This window comes from Penaeus vannamei, chromosome 4, assembly GCF_042767895.1.
Source record: "Penaeus vannamei isolate JL-2024 chromosome 4, ASM4276789v1, whole genome shotgun sequence".
Classification (NCBI taxonomy): Eukaryota; Metazoa; Arthropoda; class Malacostraca; order Decapoda; family Penaeidae; genus Penaeus; species Penaeus vannamei.
The window spans coordinates 40,266,068-40,284,775 of record NC_091552.1 but is presented as its reverse complement, the minus strand read 5'-3'; the positions used below and the strand labels follow the sequence as shown (position 1 = coordinate 40,284,775).

Sequence of the window (18,708 nt, the reverse complement as noted above, 5' to 3'; positions counted from 1 at the left end):
AATGCCATGTCCATATTGATATATCCTGTGTGCAATCGCTATTTTAGAATTAAGAATTTCCTTTGTGTATATGATTATTTGTATATATGATTGACTGTGATATGGGATAGACGGCATCTGGGAGACACAGTGAAGTGCTGCCTCACTTCTGGAAGGTTCCTAGCTCCTGCCTTGTGCTTACATAACAATCAATACGGCACACACTGTGACTCCCACAGGCTCGTCTCTGTACTTCTGGGATAGTTGTTAAGGATAAAATTTTTATCAAATGTGTATTATTATTATGTAGGCTTAGTAAAGGAGATTGTAGAGATCTATATAAATTTTGGATAAACATACTAATAATAAACTTTTTAAAGTAATTAATTTCAAATATTGTTCAGTGAATTATTGTCATTTATATTTGCCAGTGTTCAGTAAAGTAAAGTAACCATATACAATTTGACATTTCTTGTGGTTTTGATAGCTTCAGTTAGGTTAGCTAGAATGTTACTGTGTACTGTTTTATTAAATTCCATTTCGAGTATTTATCAAGAAATCTCCAAAATCTTTATAATCATGGTGCCTCAGTTAAATAGAAGACAAGTTCAAAGCTAGAATGGAAATATCCGAGTAAATTGCATATCGATGTCGAAAATGGAGATTTTTTGATGAGCTTAGCAGTGGAATTTTGGTATATATAAATTATTGTTATTTTTATTCTTGTCATCCGTGTTATTTTAAGCTAGCTATAAGAGTTTGCCACGTGTAGTCAAGAAGAGTCGCTAGTAACACGCCCTGTGTCTCAGATAATCCAATTTAACATTTTCAGTTGAACTTTGGGAATTAATTTGCATCAGCACGTAACTTCATTTGCATTTCTGAGATCTCCCGTTGAAAGAAAAAAAGAAATATCGCCGCGGCATTTCAACTTTGTCGAAAGTAATTTGCCATTTAAAACATCATCACGGGATATCCCAAAGACTTTGATTTGACTTCGATCACAACTTTGATTTCGATGATAAAGAATTGTCAAGTTCGATGGACGGCAGTTCAGCTCAGTAAGTTTTCGGAAAGCACGATTTTTTTTATTAATTTTCCTCGTTACGAAATGCTCGTAATTATTTCTTTTGAAAGAATTTGATAATGGCAGACTCGTGAGATCAAAGAGAATCTGCAGATTAGCTCTCCTCGCTTCTTGCACCACGTGGCAAACTTCAGACGGTTAGCTTCCCATCATATATCCATTTTGAAGATATTAGGCTTCATTTCGGGGTTTAAATTAGAATGGAAATTGAAAGAAGCTGAAAGTACTTGCTAAGTGTTTATATCCACCTAAAGCTTTTTTTACTTATCCTCTCATGACCACTTAAAGCAACGAGAACGCGGCTGGCTGCAGCGACGTCGGCGGCGGATGTAGGCGGAGTTTAAGTGGTCGTAGGGGGTGGAGTCTTAAAGGCGGTGGGTGGAGTCACAGGCTCTCAGAGGGAGGGGCTTCAACAAAGGGTATGAGGGTTGGCGGGCATTCATTCACGCCTGGAAAAACGCGCCAAGACTTTGCCGGCTTTCCAGTGAAAAAATGGATGTGTGATGGGTTATTTTTGAAGGTTTATCGTGTTTAAAAGGATACCACTTCTTCTTGGACTTTTATTGGAACTTTGACAGCAAACTACTTTTCACAAGTTAAGATAAATACTATTTTAGCGATTACGATTTAGGAACTTCTTATATTAAAAGTTGCATTGTTACAATAAAACTGATACAGAGGTTAGAAATTAAAGACTTTAATAATTTTAAATATTCACTATTATTTAACTAATTTAGAAAGATCTAACTTAAGTTTATTTGTCACAATATTCTATTAATACAATATCACATTGCCTAGAAATTAACTTCATATCAGATATTTCTTTGCAAGAGGATCTTAAACCGCACAGCATAACCTCATTAAATTAAAAGTCCAAGCATTAGTGGTGTCCTCTCCCCCGAGTGAAGACGTCCAGTACTAACGTTTCCCCCCCCGTCTGCCTCCCCTCCAGATGGCAAGTACCTGGTCCTTCCCTCCGGCGAACTCCACATCCGCTCCGTCAGCTCCGAAGACGGCTTCAAGAGCTACAAGTGCCGCACCGTGCACCGCCTCACCCAGGAGACCCGCCTCTCTGCCACCGCCGGACGTCTTGTGATCTCCGGTAGGTCTGGCTCTGGCGTCGGAGGGGCGAGGGCGGGGGCGAGGGGAGGGGGGAATTGGGGGGACTGCGGGTTAGGGGTTAGGTTAGTTTATAGAAGAGGGAGGGGGGACTGCGGGTTAGGGGTTAGGTTAGTCTATAGGGGGGGGAGGGAGTCTACGGGTTGGGGCTAGGTTAATCTATAGGAGGGGGAAAGAGCTAGGTTAGTTTATAGAAAGGGAGGGGGGTAGGTTAGTTTATAGGAGGGGGAGGGGGCTAGGTTAGTTTATAGGAAGGGAGGGGGCTAGGTTAGGTTATAGGAGGGGGAGGGGACTAGGTTAGTTTAATTGGCCCGTTAGGTTATTTAACATGTCATTTCATAGTAATTTAATGATTGAATTGTTTGGTTATGTTAAGGTATACTGCATGATGTAGGTCTATGTAACATTGCACTGGGCCTGGGTTGAGTTGATTTAGGTTAGGCTTGGGTGGTTATGTTAGGCAAGAATAGATTAGGTCTGGTGGAATAGATAAGGATAGATTTGAACATGTGCAAATAGGGTTATTATTATTTACGAGGTTAGAGGATGGGTGGAAAAAGAAACATATAATGGAAGATTTGGAGATGCAGAAACAAAGGAATGTCAGAAACAGAGATAGAAGGGAAATATGCCATAGAAGGATGATACTGTAGTAAAAGTAAAGGAAAGAGGAAGGATTTAGTAGAGCATTTTTTTTAATTTAGGTTAAAAAAATGCAAAAGAATAATGTTAGAGCATCTTTTATTTGTGTAGTGTTTTGATCATTATGAACGATATACTACCCTTAATGTAAGACCAATGTGTATTGTTATATCGCAAGAATAAGTTTCATAGAGTTATGAAATTGAAAAAATTGGGTTATACCACTTGTGATACATAATTTAGTTAAAAAGCGTAAAGTTTAGTATAATATATTAGATTATCAAGAAGGGGCTGGAGGTAGAACGCAGTCCAGTTTGGGAGGGTATTTTTGTGCATGCATTGCTGATATATATTCAAGCAGATTCAATGTTTGTCATCTGGTTCCATGTAACTGTTTTTTTGTCGGGCCAGATCAAGTAAAGTAGAATTTGGTTGTTGTGAAATCTGAAATATATTTGAAATATGAATATTTTAGAATATGATAACCAGTGACATCCACGGAGCGACACTTTTATGACGGCATGGTGCAACTAAGGGTCAATATCACATGTGAGCTCAACGTAATTTCGCCCGTGCCTTCATAGGGTGTGTCTGTGGATGCCGCTGGTTTGAACAAGGAGCCTGAATGTTGGGATAGGGTACCCCTGCCGTCTCGCTAAATTTTGTTCAATTGGCTTGTAAAAAGTTCAAAATTGTTCAAGTAAAAGATCCAATCAATAATAATTAGCACAAAATATCCGAAAGATGTCGGATTGCTATGTTGCCTCTGTCTCTTAGATTTTGATTTTGAGAGTTCAAAATTACGTTGCGTGATGAGTCTCTCTCTCTTCTTTGGATTCAAAGAGAAGTTAACGTTACGCGTGACGCATACACACACATACACACACACGGACACGTACATGTACACAAACATACACACACATGAGTTAGGATTTGAGGAAAACAATAGGATCAGTTAGTTATTTTATGATTAGGGTATTTCAAAGGAGTAGACATGTGGATTTCTGTCTTGATAATTACTTTGTTAATGACTAATTACTCGAGTCAGTTATAAGTAGATGTGATGGTCAGTACTCAAGCAGGACATCTGGCGGCAGCAAAGGTAAGTGAAGGATTTGTTTTTGTCACTCTGGTGCGTGATACCCCCCCCCCCCCTTACCACCCTCATCTTTAGGACTGTCTGAAGTAGCTTTTGTATTTTCATTCAGAATTTGGTTATTTTTATGTTAATATCAGACGTCGATATAGTCAAGTTCAATGATTGTTTGAATCTTCAAGTAAAGGGGTTTATTAAATAACTTTTTTTCCCGAGGGCACACCAATCTTGCTATGTGCGCGCACCAGAGTGATATTTGTGTTGTGATTACGTAGCATCAAAATTAAAGGCTTTGCGAGGTTGATGGAACAGAAAAGCAGCGGGGACGCTTGATTGGTCGAGCGCGAACATCCTCGGCCAATCATCTGGCTTTGTGATCGCGCACCCGGACTCACTATGCGGCTTTAGATTGTTTGCAAAGGACCCATACACAAAGGAATGTTGCTCGTGTCCGTTTTTTTTATGAATGCAAAGAAATTATGGTGAAATATATATATTTGGAGAGGAATGTGCTAACTTTGCTTGTTGTGGAATCGTATTTCATCGCGATATGATATTGGTGTTATATATTTGGGTTGAATTGCGGCAGCGCGCGATTACCTGTCGCAGTATATCGGTCTAAGTTTTGAAATGTGTGAGAGAGTGTATAACCCAGTTCCAATATCAAGAGGAATATGAATTTACTAGCCTGGGATCGCGTCGTAAATTGGGCAGAGAGCGCTGGGCGAAACCTATCCGACATTCGAAATGACTCCAAGTGTGTCCCCGAGAGCCAAGGAATTTAGTAGTTGACGCGGCGCATGTTGGCGTTCCAGATCCAGCGGGGAGCAGCGCCCCCCACCTCACCACGCGCAGTCGGTCGCAGACTTTCGACGTGGCGGCAGGACTCCCCACCACGGTTCTGTGTGAGGCGCAGGCCAGTCCTCCGCCGAGCTTTAGGTAGCGCAGGCGTCCTCGGGTGTTGAAATTGGGCGTGGATTACTCCTTGCTCGGAGTTGAAATCTCAGCGGGATGGCGGGTTATTTTCTTCTTTTCTTTGTTTTTCTCATTGTCCTTTTGGGATGGCGTGGCTTGTTTTTTGAGAAAAGGGAGGCGAGCGTGGCATTACATTAATTTTCATTATTATTGTTATTTACGCATTTTTTTTATTTACTGGTGTGTATGCGTGTGGAGTTATTCGATAATGAAAACAGGAGTACCTTATCCCGACTACCACAAGGTACATGTTAGCAGGGTGCACGTCTCTCGGTTATTCTTGCAGAGGTTGTGGCACTGTCACCCCCTAAGTTGCCGACTAGGAATAAGGCGCAAAATTACGAAGTGGCTCAGGGCATTGCTACTACTTTGCTATGCGAAGCCCAAGCGTCGCCGGCTCCCACCACAAGGTAGTGTAACGGCGTCTTTAGTTACGGGTTGCACAAGGGGGAAGGGTTCGTGGTTTTCTAGAGCAGGAGGATTTTGATGTTTCATGTTGGTGACGAAAAGGATTTTTTAAAAACTTTTCATGGGTTGCCAACAACAACCGAAGACGAGAAAGAAAATATATGTGATTTGTCCGTGTCAGATCGATTCATGTAATAAATAGGAAATGGATATTGTCATACCTTCCCCGAGGCATTGTGAGGGCAGGATCCTCATTCAGGCTCTGCTTGACACACCGTCTAAAATAATCTTAAAGACCGACAGTTTGTAAATAAGAACACAGTCATAAGCAAAGACTGCCTGATTCAGAGCCCATCGGCCTGTCGGCGCCCAAGCTTCCTTCCAAGGAGACAGGGTCGATGGTCAGCCAAGAGGCAGGCTCTTCGTTCTCCCTTCTGTGCCAGGCCCAAGGCAACCCGCCGCCCACCGTCAGGTCAGTACGCCCTTCCCTCCTTCGGTACGCGGGCGCTGTGTCGGGGGAAAGCCCTGATTGGTCGGAGTTTCGGGCGTGTTATGGGCGCAGCTAATTGCAGTTTGTAGTCAAGGAGGAAGTGCCTGCATCGCGATCTCTATTTCATTCTTATTGATTTATACAACACGGTTAAATAGCTTGAACTTCCCCTCGTCTCACATTCAGTTCTCTTTGTGTGGGCGTTTTTCTCTCTCTCACTCCCTAACCGGAAGCCTCCCTGCTCACATTGATCGGCTTCCTTCCTCTAGAGCCGGTAGGGAGCAGCGCCCCCCGTCTGCCCAGCCGGGATAAAGGGGTCATAGTGGAACAGCGAAAGGGCGCGGTGATCCCTCTCTTTTGCGAAGCTCAGAGCCACCCCGCGCCGCGGTTTAGGTAGGTGGCGACCTCGGGCGAAGGGAGCGATGGAAGAATTTTGTATACCTGTGAGAGTGAGAGTGGGAGTGATATTGGCAGATAGAGATAGAGACAGATAGATATGGATGAACGGACGGACGGACGGACACACAGACAGACACACATACTGACAACTAGCTAATAGGTAAATAGATAGACACAGAAGGATAGGGAGATACAGAATCAGAATCAAGGGAAAAGGAGAAGGAGGAAGAGAAGGAGATGGAAAAGGAAGATAAAGACAGAAAAAACAAAAGAAAGAGGAAGACAGGAAGAGAGAGAGAGAGAGAGAGAGAGAGAGAGAGAGAGAGAGAGAGAGAGAGAGAGAGAGAGAGAGAGAGAGAGAGAGAGAGAGAGAGAGAGAGAGCGCAAAGCAAAGTAAAGATTCATCCTCGCACTGACGAGCTCGCCAGCGAGCGGCCGCCCTATCGCAGCCAGCCGCCTTTCAGTCACGCATGGAAGCCTCTCGAGCGGCGCTGCAAAGGCGGTGAGACATTTGGTTGTTTGCAGACTCGGTCGGCAGCTCAGGTCCTCGCCTGCCGTCGGACGACCGGCTTCACTCGGTCTCCAAGGCGTCGGGCTCGGATTTCGGCCTCCTGTGTGAAGCCCAGGCCTATCCGCCGCCGAGCATTAGGTAACGTTTTGGCGGTTTGGCGGGACGGTCGTTGTTGAGCTGATGGTTTGTACGCGTGGTCTCGGAGCGCAAAGTATCACGTGTGTTTGCTCCATTTTTTATTTTGTGTTGAAGATTATTGGTATTGGATGCCTTCTTGATTTTTAGGGCGATGGCATTAAGTAGATGGAATCACACAAAATACTCGTACATATTTTGTTAAAGATTATCCTTCCTAAACTTCGTGAATCTATATAATAAATTCTAGTAAGATAAAAGAATCGGGATTATAGTATAAACAAGATCAATACCAGATTATATTTTCTTTTCGTGTATATAAAAATCATCATATGAATGACTTAATAGTGTCATATATAGGCCTACACAAACACCGTATCTCACATTCGGGAAACTTTCTGCAAACTCTAGCAAATTTCATCACACTCGGCAACCTCTGCTCCCGCAGAGCCGATGGGGAGCAGCGCCCCCCGTCTGCCCAGCAAAGATAAAGGGGACATTGTGGAGCACGCGGCGGGCTCGGTCGTTCCCCTGTTTTGCGAGGCGCAGAGCAACCCCGTCCCTCGCTTTAGGTAGGTCAAGGCCTCGGAGCACCGCGCTTGAGAGGTCGTCTGGAGGGAGTTTTATCGCCGGCGTTGCCATTCTTAAAGGCGCCGTGCTTTCGAGGGGCAGGAGGGGCAGGGGTGCCTTCCTACCGCAACGAAGGTGATTTTCGTCGTCCTCTTCCCTCGCGTACGGCACTGAGGGCGTTGTTTGCTTTGGTTGTTTGCAGACTCGGTAGGGAGCTCCGCCCCTCGCTTGCCCTCGGACGACAAGATCACGACCGTCACCAAACCCTCGGGGACGGATTTCGGCCTCCTCTGCCAGGCACAGGCCTTCCCCGTGCCCAAGTTTAGGTAACGCTTTCAAAGAGAAGTTCGCAACATACGGAATATGCATGCGCAGTTAGGGGTTCGGAAGTAAAGTGGGATAGTGAGAGGGAAGGAAAGATATCAGCAAATTGCCGAGTACATTTTCCACATGAATCTACATCGCTGAACATGTTCTTCGTTTGTCTCTATCTTTTTTGTCTGTCTGAACGTCTCTCTCTCTCCCTCTCTGTCTGTCTGTCTGTCTGTCTGTCTGTCTGTCTGTCTCTCTCTCTCTCTCTCTCTCTCTCTCTCTCTCTCTCTCTCTCTCTCTCTCTCTCTCTCTTTCTCTCTCTTCTCTCTCTTCTCTCTCTTCTCTCTCTTCTCTCTCTCTCTCTCTCTCTCTCTCTCTCTCTCTCTCTCTCTCTCTCTCTCTCTCTCTCTCTCTCTCTCTCTCTCTCTCTCTCTCTCTCTCTCTCTCTCTCTCTCTCCCTTCCTTTCCTCCCTTCCTGACTCCTTCCTTCCTTCCCTCTCTCCTTATTTCTCTCTCGCTTTCTTTGCGTGTATTTGTATTCGGGGACCAATGGACTAATGTTATCTGCATTGTTGACTGCTTACTGTTGACAAGACACCAACATCACGCCCATCCCGAACTTCTCTCGTTACCCTTAATATCGCACTCGGACCTGCTATTGACTCGGTAAATATTACCATTCGACGTCCCCACATCTAGGCTCCTCCCCTCCCCCCTCCCTCCCATCCTCTTTAAGCTCCCCCCTCTCCCTCCCTTGAGTAAGTCCCAGGATAAAGGTGGACGACCTTTCCCCTCCTCCTCCTCCTCCTCCTTCTTCTTCTTCTTCTTTTTCTTCCTTCTCCTCCTCTTCCACCTCTACCTCCTCCTTATCCTCCCTCTTCTTTATTTTTTTTTCTTCTTCCTCCTCCTCCTCCTCCTCCTCCTCCTCCTCCTCCTCCTCCACCACCACCACCACCCTCACCCTCACGTTAGGCCCCTCCCCTAGCTGTCCATCGCTCCCCTGACAGATCCCGTAGGGCTGACGCGTCCAAAGTTCGTAAGCGAGGACGTGGTGCGAACTGCCCGACGCGCCGGTGACAGTCTGTCTCTCTTCTGCCAGGCGCAGAGCACGCCGCCGCCGAGACACAGGTCAGGTCCCGCGTTCGCCGCGCGTCCTGCTGGGCGGGGCGGGGGGGAGGGGGGGGAGTCGTTGTTTTCGTTGTTATTTTTGGTATTATGGTTACTGCCGTTGTCATTGGTTTTTGTCGTTGTTATCATTATTATTATTGTTGTTGTTATTGTTGTTGTTATTGTTATTGTAATTATTGTTATTATTGTTTTAAGAATAATGATGATGATAATAATGATAATAGTGATAGTGATAATAATAGTGATAATGATAATAATAGTGATAATGATCATAATAGTGATAATGATCATAATAGTCATAATGATAATGATAATAGTAATGATAGTGATACTGATATTGACTTTTATCATTCATTATTAAATATGCGTAATTGTTAATCTGTTTAATAGATAGTAGCAAATATTGATGAAATTTTGGCTCTGATATTCTGCAAATTCTGCAGAAGTAAAGCGTGATATCGAATTGTAATTAAATTGTGGGCTTTACCAGCGAAGCGAATGAGCAAATTATTTTGGCGATTTCCGCTTTTTATGATGGACGCTTAATTAGATTAATTAGGAGGGCAATCAGGGAACACATTTTGTTGACTCTTTCTGTGAATGACAAATCCAGAAACTAGAACACGTAAACATTAATCTCATTATTGGCGATTTTAAACATTCGAGGCCGGCAGGAGGATACCCCCCCCCCCTCCCAAGCGCCACTCACACCCCTCACTCTAAAACCTTCTGACGCCACCAACCCCACCGAGCAGAACCCGTAGGATTCTCGGCGCCCAAAGTCCCTAGCGAAGACCTGATAAGGACGAGGCACCCGCAGGGCATCGACTTCGCCCTCTTCTGCCAGTCCCAGGGCTACCCCGTCCCGCAGTTCAGGTAAACGGGGGTCTCCTGTAGTCCGTCCGCTGGTCTGTGCCGGGGGGCGTGTGGTAGGATTGGTAGTTTGGATTGTGATGAGGATTAGAATGACTGTCCTTATCCTTATCCTAATGGTCTTTGGCTCATCCCTTGGGCTTTAAAGTCGTACTTGGGGTCTGCGTTTTCGACGTGTGGGGTCTGGTGAGTATGTGGATTTCTCTGGTTTATGGAGATGGATGTGTGTCATTCACGTTTTTTGTTAGAGAGAAATTTCAAAGGGCTAGATGCACAGGTCGTTGGTGTTGTACGGTTCATTTGGTATTCGGCTGAGGAACAATAGGACGTGCTGGTGTGCTCTGCAAGAATTCGAAGCTGTGAGGGCGGGCACATCGCATACAAAGGGAAGCTCGTCTGGCACTTCTCTTTAAGACAAAGCGAATAGGAGACGGCAGCTGGAGGAGGAGGGGGGGGGGTACCTGTCTGTGATTCAGTCTCCTTGAAAGGGGATTCCCCGTCTGACTCAACTTGGCCCTGGTTCCATCATTAGATCCGGTGGGCCACGCCTCCCCGCGCGTGGCCAGCGTGGACATAGTTCGGGCCATTCATAGGGTGGGCGCGAGCTTCGGCCTGCTGTGTCGCGCCCAAGGCTTCCCTCTACCGGAGTACAGGTAGGCCTAGGTGGTCGCGCCAGTTGGACTAGGTTACCTTCAATCAGGGCGTGTTAGTATGTGCAACTCACGCACACGTGCGCGCGCGTACACACACACACACACACACACACACACACACACACACACACACACACACACACACACACACACACACACACACACACACACACACACACACACACACACACACACACACACACACACACACACACACACACACTTACACACACACACACACTTACACACACACACACTTACACACACACACACTTACACACACACACACACACACACTTACACACACACTCATGCGCACACACGCACGCACGCACGTACAATACGTCACAGTAAAAAGTAACAACACAAACTTCAATGGCTCCTTGTACATTTATCTTGGGAAATGCGAATTAAAGCGTTCTTGATCCTTGGTGGGACAGAGCCGGTAGGATTATCGGGACCGAAGACACCCAAGGACGACCTGACGCGGGAACACGTTGGCCGAGGTCAAGGGACGTCCCTCTTCTGCCCCGCCCAGGCCAACCCCGCCCCCTCCACCAGGTACTCGCCGCTGGGTCCTGCTTCGTCGTAGTTGGTGTTGGTCTCGGGTTCTATTTGGTGCCACGGTAGCTTTTTTAGATTTTAAACATTTTTGTTGGTGAGAGTTGTAACCTTCGGTATTTTTGGAGATTGAAGACGTCGGTGTCAGCACATGTTATGTCGTCCGTAGTGCCTGTAAGTATTTCTCTTGTAAATCCAAGGCCTTGAAAATGATAAGAAACGAAAACATATCCGTTCTTAAAAAAATATTTACGGCGTGACACGGGTACCTTCCCTCTCAGATTCACAAGTCTGAGAAGCGTAGGACTAAGTAGCCATTTCCCCCTTTGTTCAGAGCCCGTGGGACTTTCTGGCCCAAAGTTCCCCGATTCAGAGCTCTCCCGCACGCACGGCAAGCGGGCCAACACCTCGTTCTCGCTCTTCTGCCAGGTACAGGCCTATCCCGCGCCCACGTACAGGTAAATGATACTCTAGGAAAGGCATTCTGGTGTAGTGTGCGCGTGTATGTGTGTGCGCTTGTGTATGTATGTATTTGTGTATGTGTGTGTGTGTGTATGTATGTATTTAGGAACGTGTCAACTTTCCACACATAGGTGATGTATTATTGATAAAGATCTAAGGATACTAAAAGCGAACACCTAGTTCGCGGAAGCTATTAAAACAAAACACTATCCGATGTCTACCTGTACTTACAAAGCCTAAGAAAGAAACCGCGTAAAACAAAATAAAAAGCGAATATCAGGGAACTCTTGCCCTCCCTTCCTCCAAAGAGGGAAACAACAAAATAACAGAAAAAAAACTATGCATCTCCACGCAGAGCCCATGGGTCTGTCTGCGCCCAAGTTCCCCTCGACGGACACCTCAAGGAGCAGTTCGAGGGCCGCCGCCTCCGCTATCACCCTCCTATGCCCCGCCCAGGCTAATCCCGCGCCGCGCTCCAGGTAGATAGACCTTGCTTGGTGGTTCATGCGTTTGGTGCGGGGCCTTGTCTTTGGGTGGAATGTTTACGTCTGTGTGAGGTCTATTCATCTGTCTTTGTGTGTTCTTGGTATGTTTTATGGTACCCATTTTTTATCGCTATTCGTGTGGGTACTTGTGTTCACAGATCTGAAACAGGAACTTAGTTTAGATTCGGAATTTAGATGTATCTAGATCGGTCGTCACATCCGAGAAAAGAGAGAGAATTCAGCGCCATTGACGAAAAGGAAGAAATAGGAAAAAGGTGTCATAATCCTATGTAAAATTTGGGTTTCTCGATGCTGTTGAAGAGAGTGACCTGTGCTTATCTGTCTCTCTCGGCCTCTTCCTCTTTTTCTCTCGTTTTCTTCTCTCCTACTCTCCCTCTCCATTTTCCTCCTTCCCTCTTTCCTTCCTTCCCTTCTCTTATTTCTCACCCAAGCACCGCCAAATCCCGTGGGACTGTCAGCGCCCAAATTCCCTAATATCGACCTGTCACGCACACAAGGGCGGCTGGCGGGTTCGGCGTCCCCCCTGCGGTGCCAGGCGCAGGGACACCCCGCTCCCTCCTTCAGGTAAATGACTCTGCTCCTTTGAGGACGCGGCCGCTCGAGGGAAGGGCAAGGTGAGCTCTGCCTTCGTCGTCAGGCTCGAAGGAGGTGTTTTTATAAGGGCAATGACAGTGGTATTGCAGTTGGTGCATTTTATTAAGGATCTAAGAGAGGATTGCTCTGTGTTTTGGGGGGTTTGCCGTCGTTATGTTCGTCTCTTCAGCTCTTGTGGAAGTCTGTTAGAATTTGGTGTATTGCATTGTATTGATATTGCTTCCATCTGTGACCTGTCGACTCTTAAGAGGTATGGTACACTGAATGAAGGCCCTGATACTTATCAACACGTAAATTATACATACCAGCATACGATAACACGCGACGACAGGGGTTGCCATAAAATACTTTAGGATGCTTTTTATTGAAATATGGTCTTGGTTTTGTCACTTTTCCCCCTCCTTCCTCTCCGCCAGCCCCCGTAGGTTACGCTGCTCCCAATTTCCCCAACAAGGATGTGTCGCGCACTACCTTGGTAGACTCGGGCACAGGCATTTCGGTCTTCTGTAATGCGCAGGGCCATCCCGCGCCGCGCTTCAGGTAGGCTTGGGATTCGAAATATAATTTTTTCGCTTACCTGTTGCTTCTTCGACGAGTAGATCATGTTCTAATTTAGGGAGGGCCACTCTTGCAGCGGAGACAGTTCATCAGAAAAGTTTTTATTTTTTTTCCGTGAAGCTTGACAGGGTATTTTTGTCACTTGACTGTACTAAATATTTGTAAGGCCTGTTCACCCAACATTCAGGTTATATACGAAACAAGGCAAATCCATCGTTTGTGGATTTAAAGAGCTTTAGAGTGAGGTAGTCCTGTAATCCTTGGTTCAGATGCCGTAGGGTTATCTGCGCCAAAACTGGCCTCCGAAGACTTCACCAGCAGGAAGCTCAAGGGCGAAGGGAGCAGCTTCTCCCTCTTCTGCCAGGCGCAGGCAAACCCCTCCCTTGTCTTCAGGTAATAGTATCGTGCAGCTTGTGATTATCCTTCCCACTTACAAGTCGTGTTGTCATGCGTCACTCGTGGCAGTCCTTCGCTCCTGGGCATGGGCGCAAGGCTCTCGCCCTCGTCGAAAGCCCATCACTTATCCTCATGTCTGACATTCGTCGCAAAGATCCCATGGGTCTCTCGGGTCCAAAGTTCCCGGGCGAAGACGTGTCAAGGACGAAGGTGAAGCCATCAGGCGCCAGCTTCTCCCTCCCGTGTGAAGCCCAGGCGCACCCGACGCCCGTGTTCAGGTAAGGTCAGGTGGAGACGTGTGGCCCGCCTTCGCTGTATTACCTGGCAGGATGAGCTCTGATGCTTCGTCGTTGAATGTTATTGAAGCATTCGCTGTCTTCACATATTGCTCTTTATGTGTGCTGCAATGACTAATTGCTACATGCGTTGCCTAAATATAGGATACCAACATTACCACATTACGGTCACGCTTTGATAAAGGCAGTTAGCCACATCCCAACATGGTATTCCACCCCTCGCCACGGCGCCGGCCTGGCACAAAGGCCTGTCTCTGCATATGATGCTGTCATGGTGCACTGACTCCTTCCCGACACTCCCCTTTGCTTCACATAGATCCCGTGGGCTCGTCGGCGCCCCAGCTCGCCAGTCGGGATCGGATGGGAACTGACAGACTGTTAGAGTCAAGTTTCTCGCTGTTTTGCCAAGCTCAGGCCAACCCGCCGCCACTCACCAGGTAATTTGCTTGTGTTGTCGTTGAAATTTACGCATCCATATGAGCAGACAGAAGTGCTCATTCGTTATAAAGTTTTTGATGTGAAAGTCGCTAGGATAAGAAACTAAAACAAGAACGACAAGATCCTCGTTTATATTTATATTTACGCGGAGTCATTATTGCCATTTCGATTCTTTTTCGGAAATGATACGCACTCGTTTTATTGGTTGCTCGTGCATGATCGCTTCATGGATATTATTCCATTGAAGCATAAAAACGATATTGGGCACAGGAATAGATGCGTTCAAAAGGTCGGAACTGAATCACCTTAAACCTTTCTTATATTCGACATTTGTTCGTAAGAGAATTACCATTGGCACCATATAGTGAAACATGGAGTCATGTATCCGTAGACTTTCCATCACAGCAACCACTGCTTAGGAGTCTTTCTCGATCTGAAAACAATAAGACTCAAAGAGCCAAATTAAAATCCCATGGTCGTTGTTTTGCCGCGATGGGTGAGCATGGGCGTGGGCGTTATTCTGGCAGATCTCGGGTGACGGGATGCTCTGATTAACTTCTGCCGGGTCTTCATTGGATCCCCTTAGAGTTCGCTAATTGGACCATCTGTGCGCCGATCAACGGAAATGTCTAATTAGGTCTTATTTTCTGATTAATTGGTGTTGAGGTAGATCTCGACTGATTGGATATTGATTTATGGTCACGCCGATGAGTGAGATATCCTTTTCCATCTCTTCCATTTTTTCTTTTTTGTTGTTGTTTCTCTTTCAGTCACGAATACGCTAACAGACACACGGGCATACACACGCACGCACACGCTCACACAGTGCAAAGCCAAGCGTTAGATATACAAAGCCATATTATACGACTAAGTAAGTCAACACCAGACTAAATGGCAGGAGTCTGTCGTCCACGTGTTCAGGCGTCCTGCCCACACGCCCACTCCAACCCTCCATCCTGCAGATCCAGTAGGATTCTCAGCACCCAAGTTCACGTGGGAGGAGCGCGTGCACGCCATCCTGACGCTTCTAAAACCTCAGGGAGAAACTGCCTCCATCTTCTGCGAAGCTCAGGGTTTCCCCGTCCCCGAGACCCGGTAAGGGATCACCTTGTGAGGGAATGCTCTTAATGAGGGCAGTCACAATCGTGGCATTTATCGTCATTTCCGGGAGATTACGGTAGGGAGATGGTAGTGTTTAGAGAACGAATCAAGTTATGACACGAGGACATCAACACGGGAAGGTCTTAGAAAACACACAGACACTGCTTCCATTTCCTCGACTTCAGCGAATCAGTTGCCACGTGCACCATTCTTTACTCGGGGTTCTTGCCTCTGGTCTGGTGCACCCTCCCCCCAGCCCCTCCATGCCCTCCCTGCCTACAGAGCCCGTGGGATTCTCCGCCCCAAAGTTCACGTGGGAGGAGCGCATCAATACTGTCCTGACGGTGGTGAAACCCAGCGGCGTTAGTGTTTCTGTCTTCTGCGAGGCCCAGGGCTTCCCCGTGCCTGAAACCCGGTAAGGAAGACCTCGGTGATAAGGGATAATTGTCTGTATGTTATCTGAAAGTTAGTGTTAGTGACGGGGCACATGTTAACAGTGGGGTACTTACTACATGACACCTCAAAGGGCACTGCAGGGAAGATACATTTTTTTCGTTCAAATGCGGAAATTCGGGAGGGACTGCTGGAGGACGGGAGTGAATACATATATACACATATACACACCTTTCTTTCAAATCTGTCGTATTACGGCGGCAGGCGGGAACATCATACCCCAATATAATAAAATTTAAGAACACGATAGCTACTAAGAAATGTGTTCTGTACGTGTGAAAAGAGCCCATGGGAAGCTCGGGTCCACGACTGCCGTCCACCGATAAGATTCACTCGGAGACAAAGGACCGTGGCACCTCTTTGGCCCTTCTGTGTGTTGCGCAGGCGCACCCTACGCCCACTTTCAGGTACGTTCGAATCGAGGGGCAGGGGCAAGAGAGGGAGAAAAGCTGGATCTGGAGGTATTGGGGCGAGTTTAGAAACACTTTTATAATGAAGGAAATGATGGAGAGACTGATTTTGGTGACAAAGGATTCGTTATGACTGAATTCGAAGAATATTGTTATTTCATGATTTCCGCCTACTTCACATTCCATATGTACAAATACAACACAAGACTTGACAGTGACCATCATCATAGAACCTGTAATCAAGGTATATCCTTACCCAACGGTGCCTGTGCTTAGTACTGTATATTACGCGATTAGTTTGTATTAAGCCATCGTGCTCAGACAGTAATTGGCCTTTTTCATGATGTGTGTCAGATTCGGTAGGGAGTTCGGCTCCGTCGATCCCCGTGGAGGACACCGTCAGCGCTAAGATTAAGCCTCAGGGTTCCAGTTTTGCTGTGCCTTGCAGTGCCCAGGCGTATCCGCCCCCGCAGTACAGGTACAGTCAGTCTTGCAGTCTTGTTTAGGCCCCTGTCTGTATTTCGTTCTGCACATACGACAGTCAGGCTCCTTACAGTCTGCGAATACGACAACCCCCCCTTTTCTTCTCTCGGCCTATAATTTCGACCTTCAGGCTACATTATTCAGGCCTTTATGTCCTGAACATGACATTCAGGCTCTCTTGTGACGAGCAGCGCTGAAGACAAGGTTCATGCTCTAATTATATACTTTGCTCACGTGGTTTGGTGAACTAGCCCCCGTGGGAAGCTCAGCGCCCAAGTTGCCACCTCGAGACACCGTGAGCAAGGAGGTGACGCAACGAGGCTCAAGTTTCTCCCTTTTCTGCGACGCCCAGGCCTTCCCCGTGCCCAAGTACAGGTAGATGAGGCCATAGCGGTTGTATCAGCGTTTCCCCTACAACCTCATTCATACTCTACACCTGGACATGGAAACACACTCGTTAATTGTTATGATTTCAGATCTATGTTGAGGTTTTGTAGTAGGAAACATTATCATGTTATTTTACGAGTAACAGAGATCAGCTGACCCTTCTTTGCATAGGAACTCCCAGGCAGTTGCCGAACACTTTTACTAAGTTACGACGTGAGCGATTAATGCCAGCAAGCGGCGACCCTATCCCAAACTTCCAACTCTTGCTGATGATTTTTCCATGCACTCGGCGTTCTGTTAGATCCCATGGGAAGCTCAGCGCCCAAACTTGTCGTTGCTAAGGGCACGATAAACGCCGTAACAGTGGCTGCGGACACTCCCAACGCACTGTTCTGCGACGCCCAGGCTCATCCGACTCCGAAGTTCAGGTAGGCTGGAGGAGTGGTAAGTTAAAGCATGTAGAGGAGGAATGAATAGGCATGGACGGTGTTGTTCGGCGTTGCTGCTGGACGACAGGTAAACAGGAAGATCTGCCCTACTACTGCGTTGATGATGTTTAGTTTATTTTTTCATTTATGTGTGCCGGAGAGCTCAGATTTTGGGACGTTTCTGGGCGCGGAAAAACAAGATACATAGACATACATTTAGGATGAGAGAAGGGTTCCAACTGGACAAGGCGTGTGACAAAGGTCCCCGATAGTCATGCGGTTTCGGCCCTTCTGACTGTTGCTAGATCCCATGGGAAGCTCGGCCCCGCGGATGGGCGTGGTTGAGGGCACGATCAACGCGGTGAAAGTGGCTCGCAGGACTTCCGTGGCGCTCTTCTGCGATGCCCAGGCACATCCGACGCCCACGTTCAGGTAACGCCAAACTCGGATATTCTTATAGGCTATAGAAGCCCCGCGGCGGGAGATATCGGGTAGGGAGGGGGAGGCCATGCAAAACTGGCTGGCAAAATGGTTAATGGAATCCTATCCCGACATTTATGAACTCCCGCGTTCTTTACAACCGGGAGTGAGATGGTGATTGTGACGTCATCCATTAGATCCCATGGGAAGCTCCGCCCCGAAGCTCCCCGTGGTCAAGGGGACGATAAACGCCTTTATCGTTGCCGCAAGGACTGCCATGGCGCTCTTCTGCGACGCCCAGGCTCATCCCGTTCCCAAATTCAGGTACAGTGCTGCCGAGTATAGGAACAAAAATTTAAGTTAAGATAGTACCTTTATGATGTGTTACACATTTGCTTAAAACTTCCAGCGCTGCATTGGTGTGTTCGTATGCCACGCGACATTCTGTTACTGAGATAAGAGATGTGCGGTTATTGCCTTGCGTATGTCGAGGCACGGTAATGAAACCTGGGTATCTCAACCCGTAGACTTACGAAATAGGAGGCCTGGCAGGGGGTCGTGTGAGTGCAAACTCGATCACGACGTTTTTATCGTTCATACGGTTGAAACTTAGGTCTTCTTTATGCGTTTGTGTTCCGTATACATATATATATACAGTATATAGTACGTAAGCATAACTTCAGAACCTGTGGGAAGCTCTTCGCCAAAGCTACGGTCTAAGGATACGATCAACGCCGACGTAGAAGCAGGGACTCCTACTTTGTCTTTGCTGTGCCAGGCTCAGGCCCATCCTGCGCCGCAGTTCAGGTACGGAGAGAGAGAGAGAGAGAGAGAGAGA

General features: G+C 46.9%; 1 protein-coding gene across 1 annotated transcript in view; it reads left to right on the top strand.

The window, feature by feature from the left end:
- Window positions 1–18,708, top strand: part of Dscam1 (Down syndrome cell adhesion molecule 1) — a 194,844-nt gene that overhangs the window by 40,190 nt on the left and 135,946 nt on the right. The window contains exon 9 of the mRNA XM_070121435.1: window positions 2,019–2,168. Within this exon, the coding sequence (XP_069977536.1) occupies window positions 2,019–2,168 (150 nt within the window). The remainder of the gene's footprint in view (window positions 1–2,018; window positions 2,169–18,708) is intronic.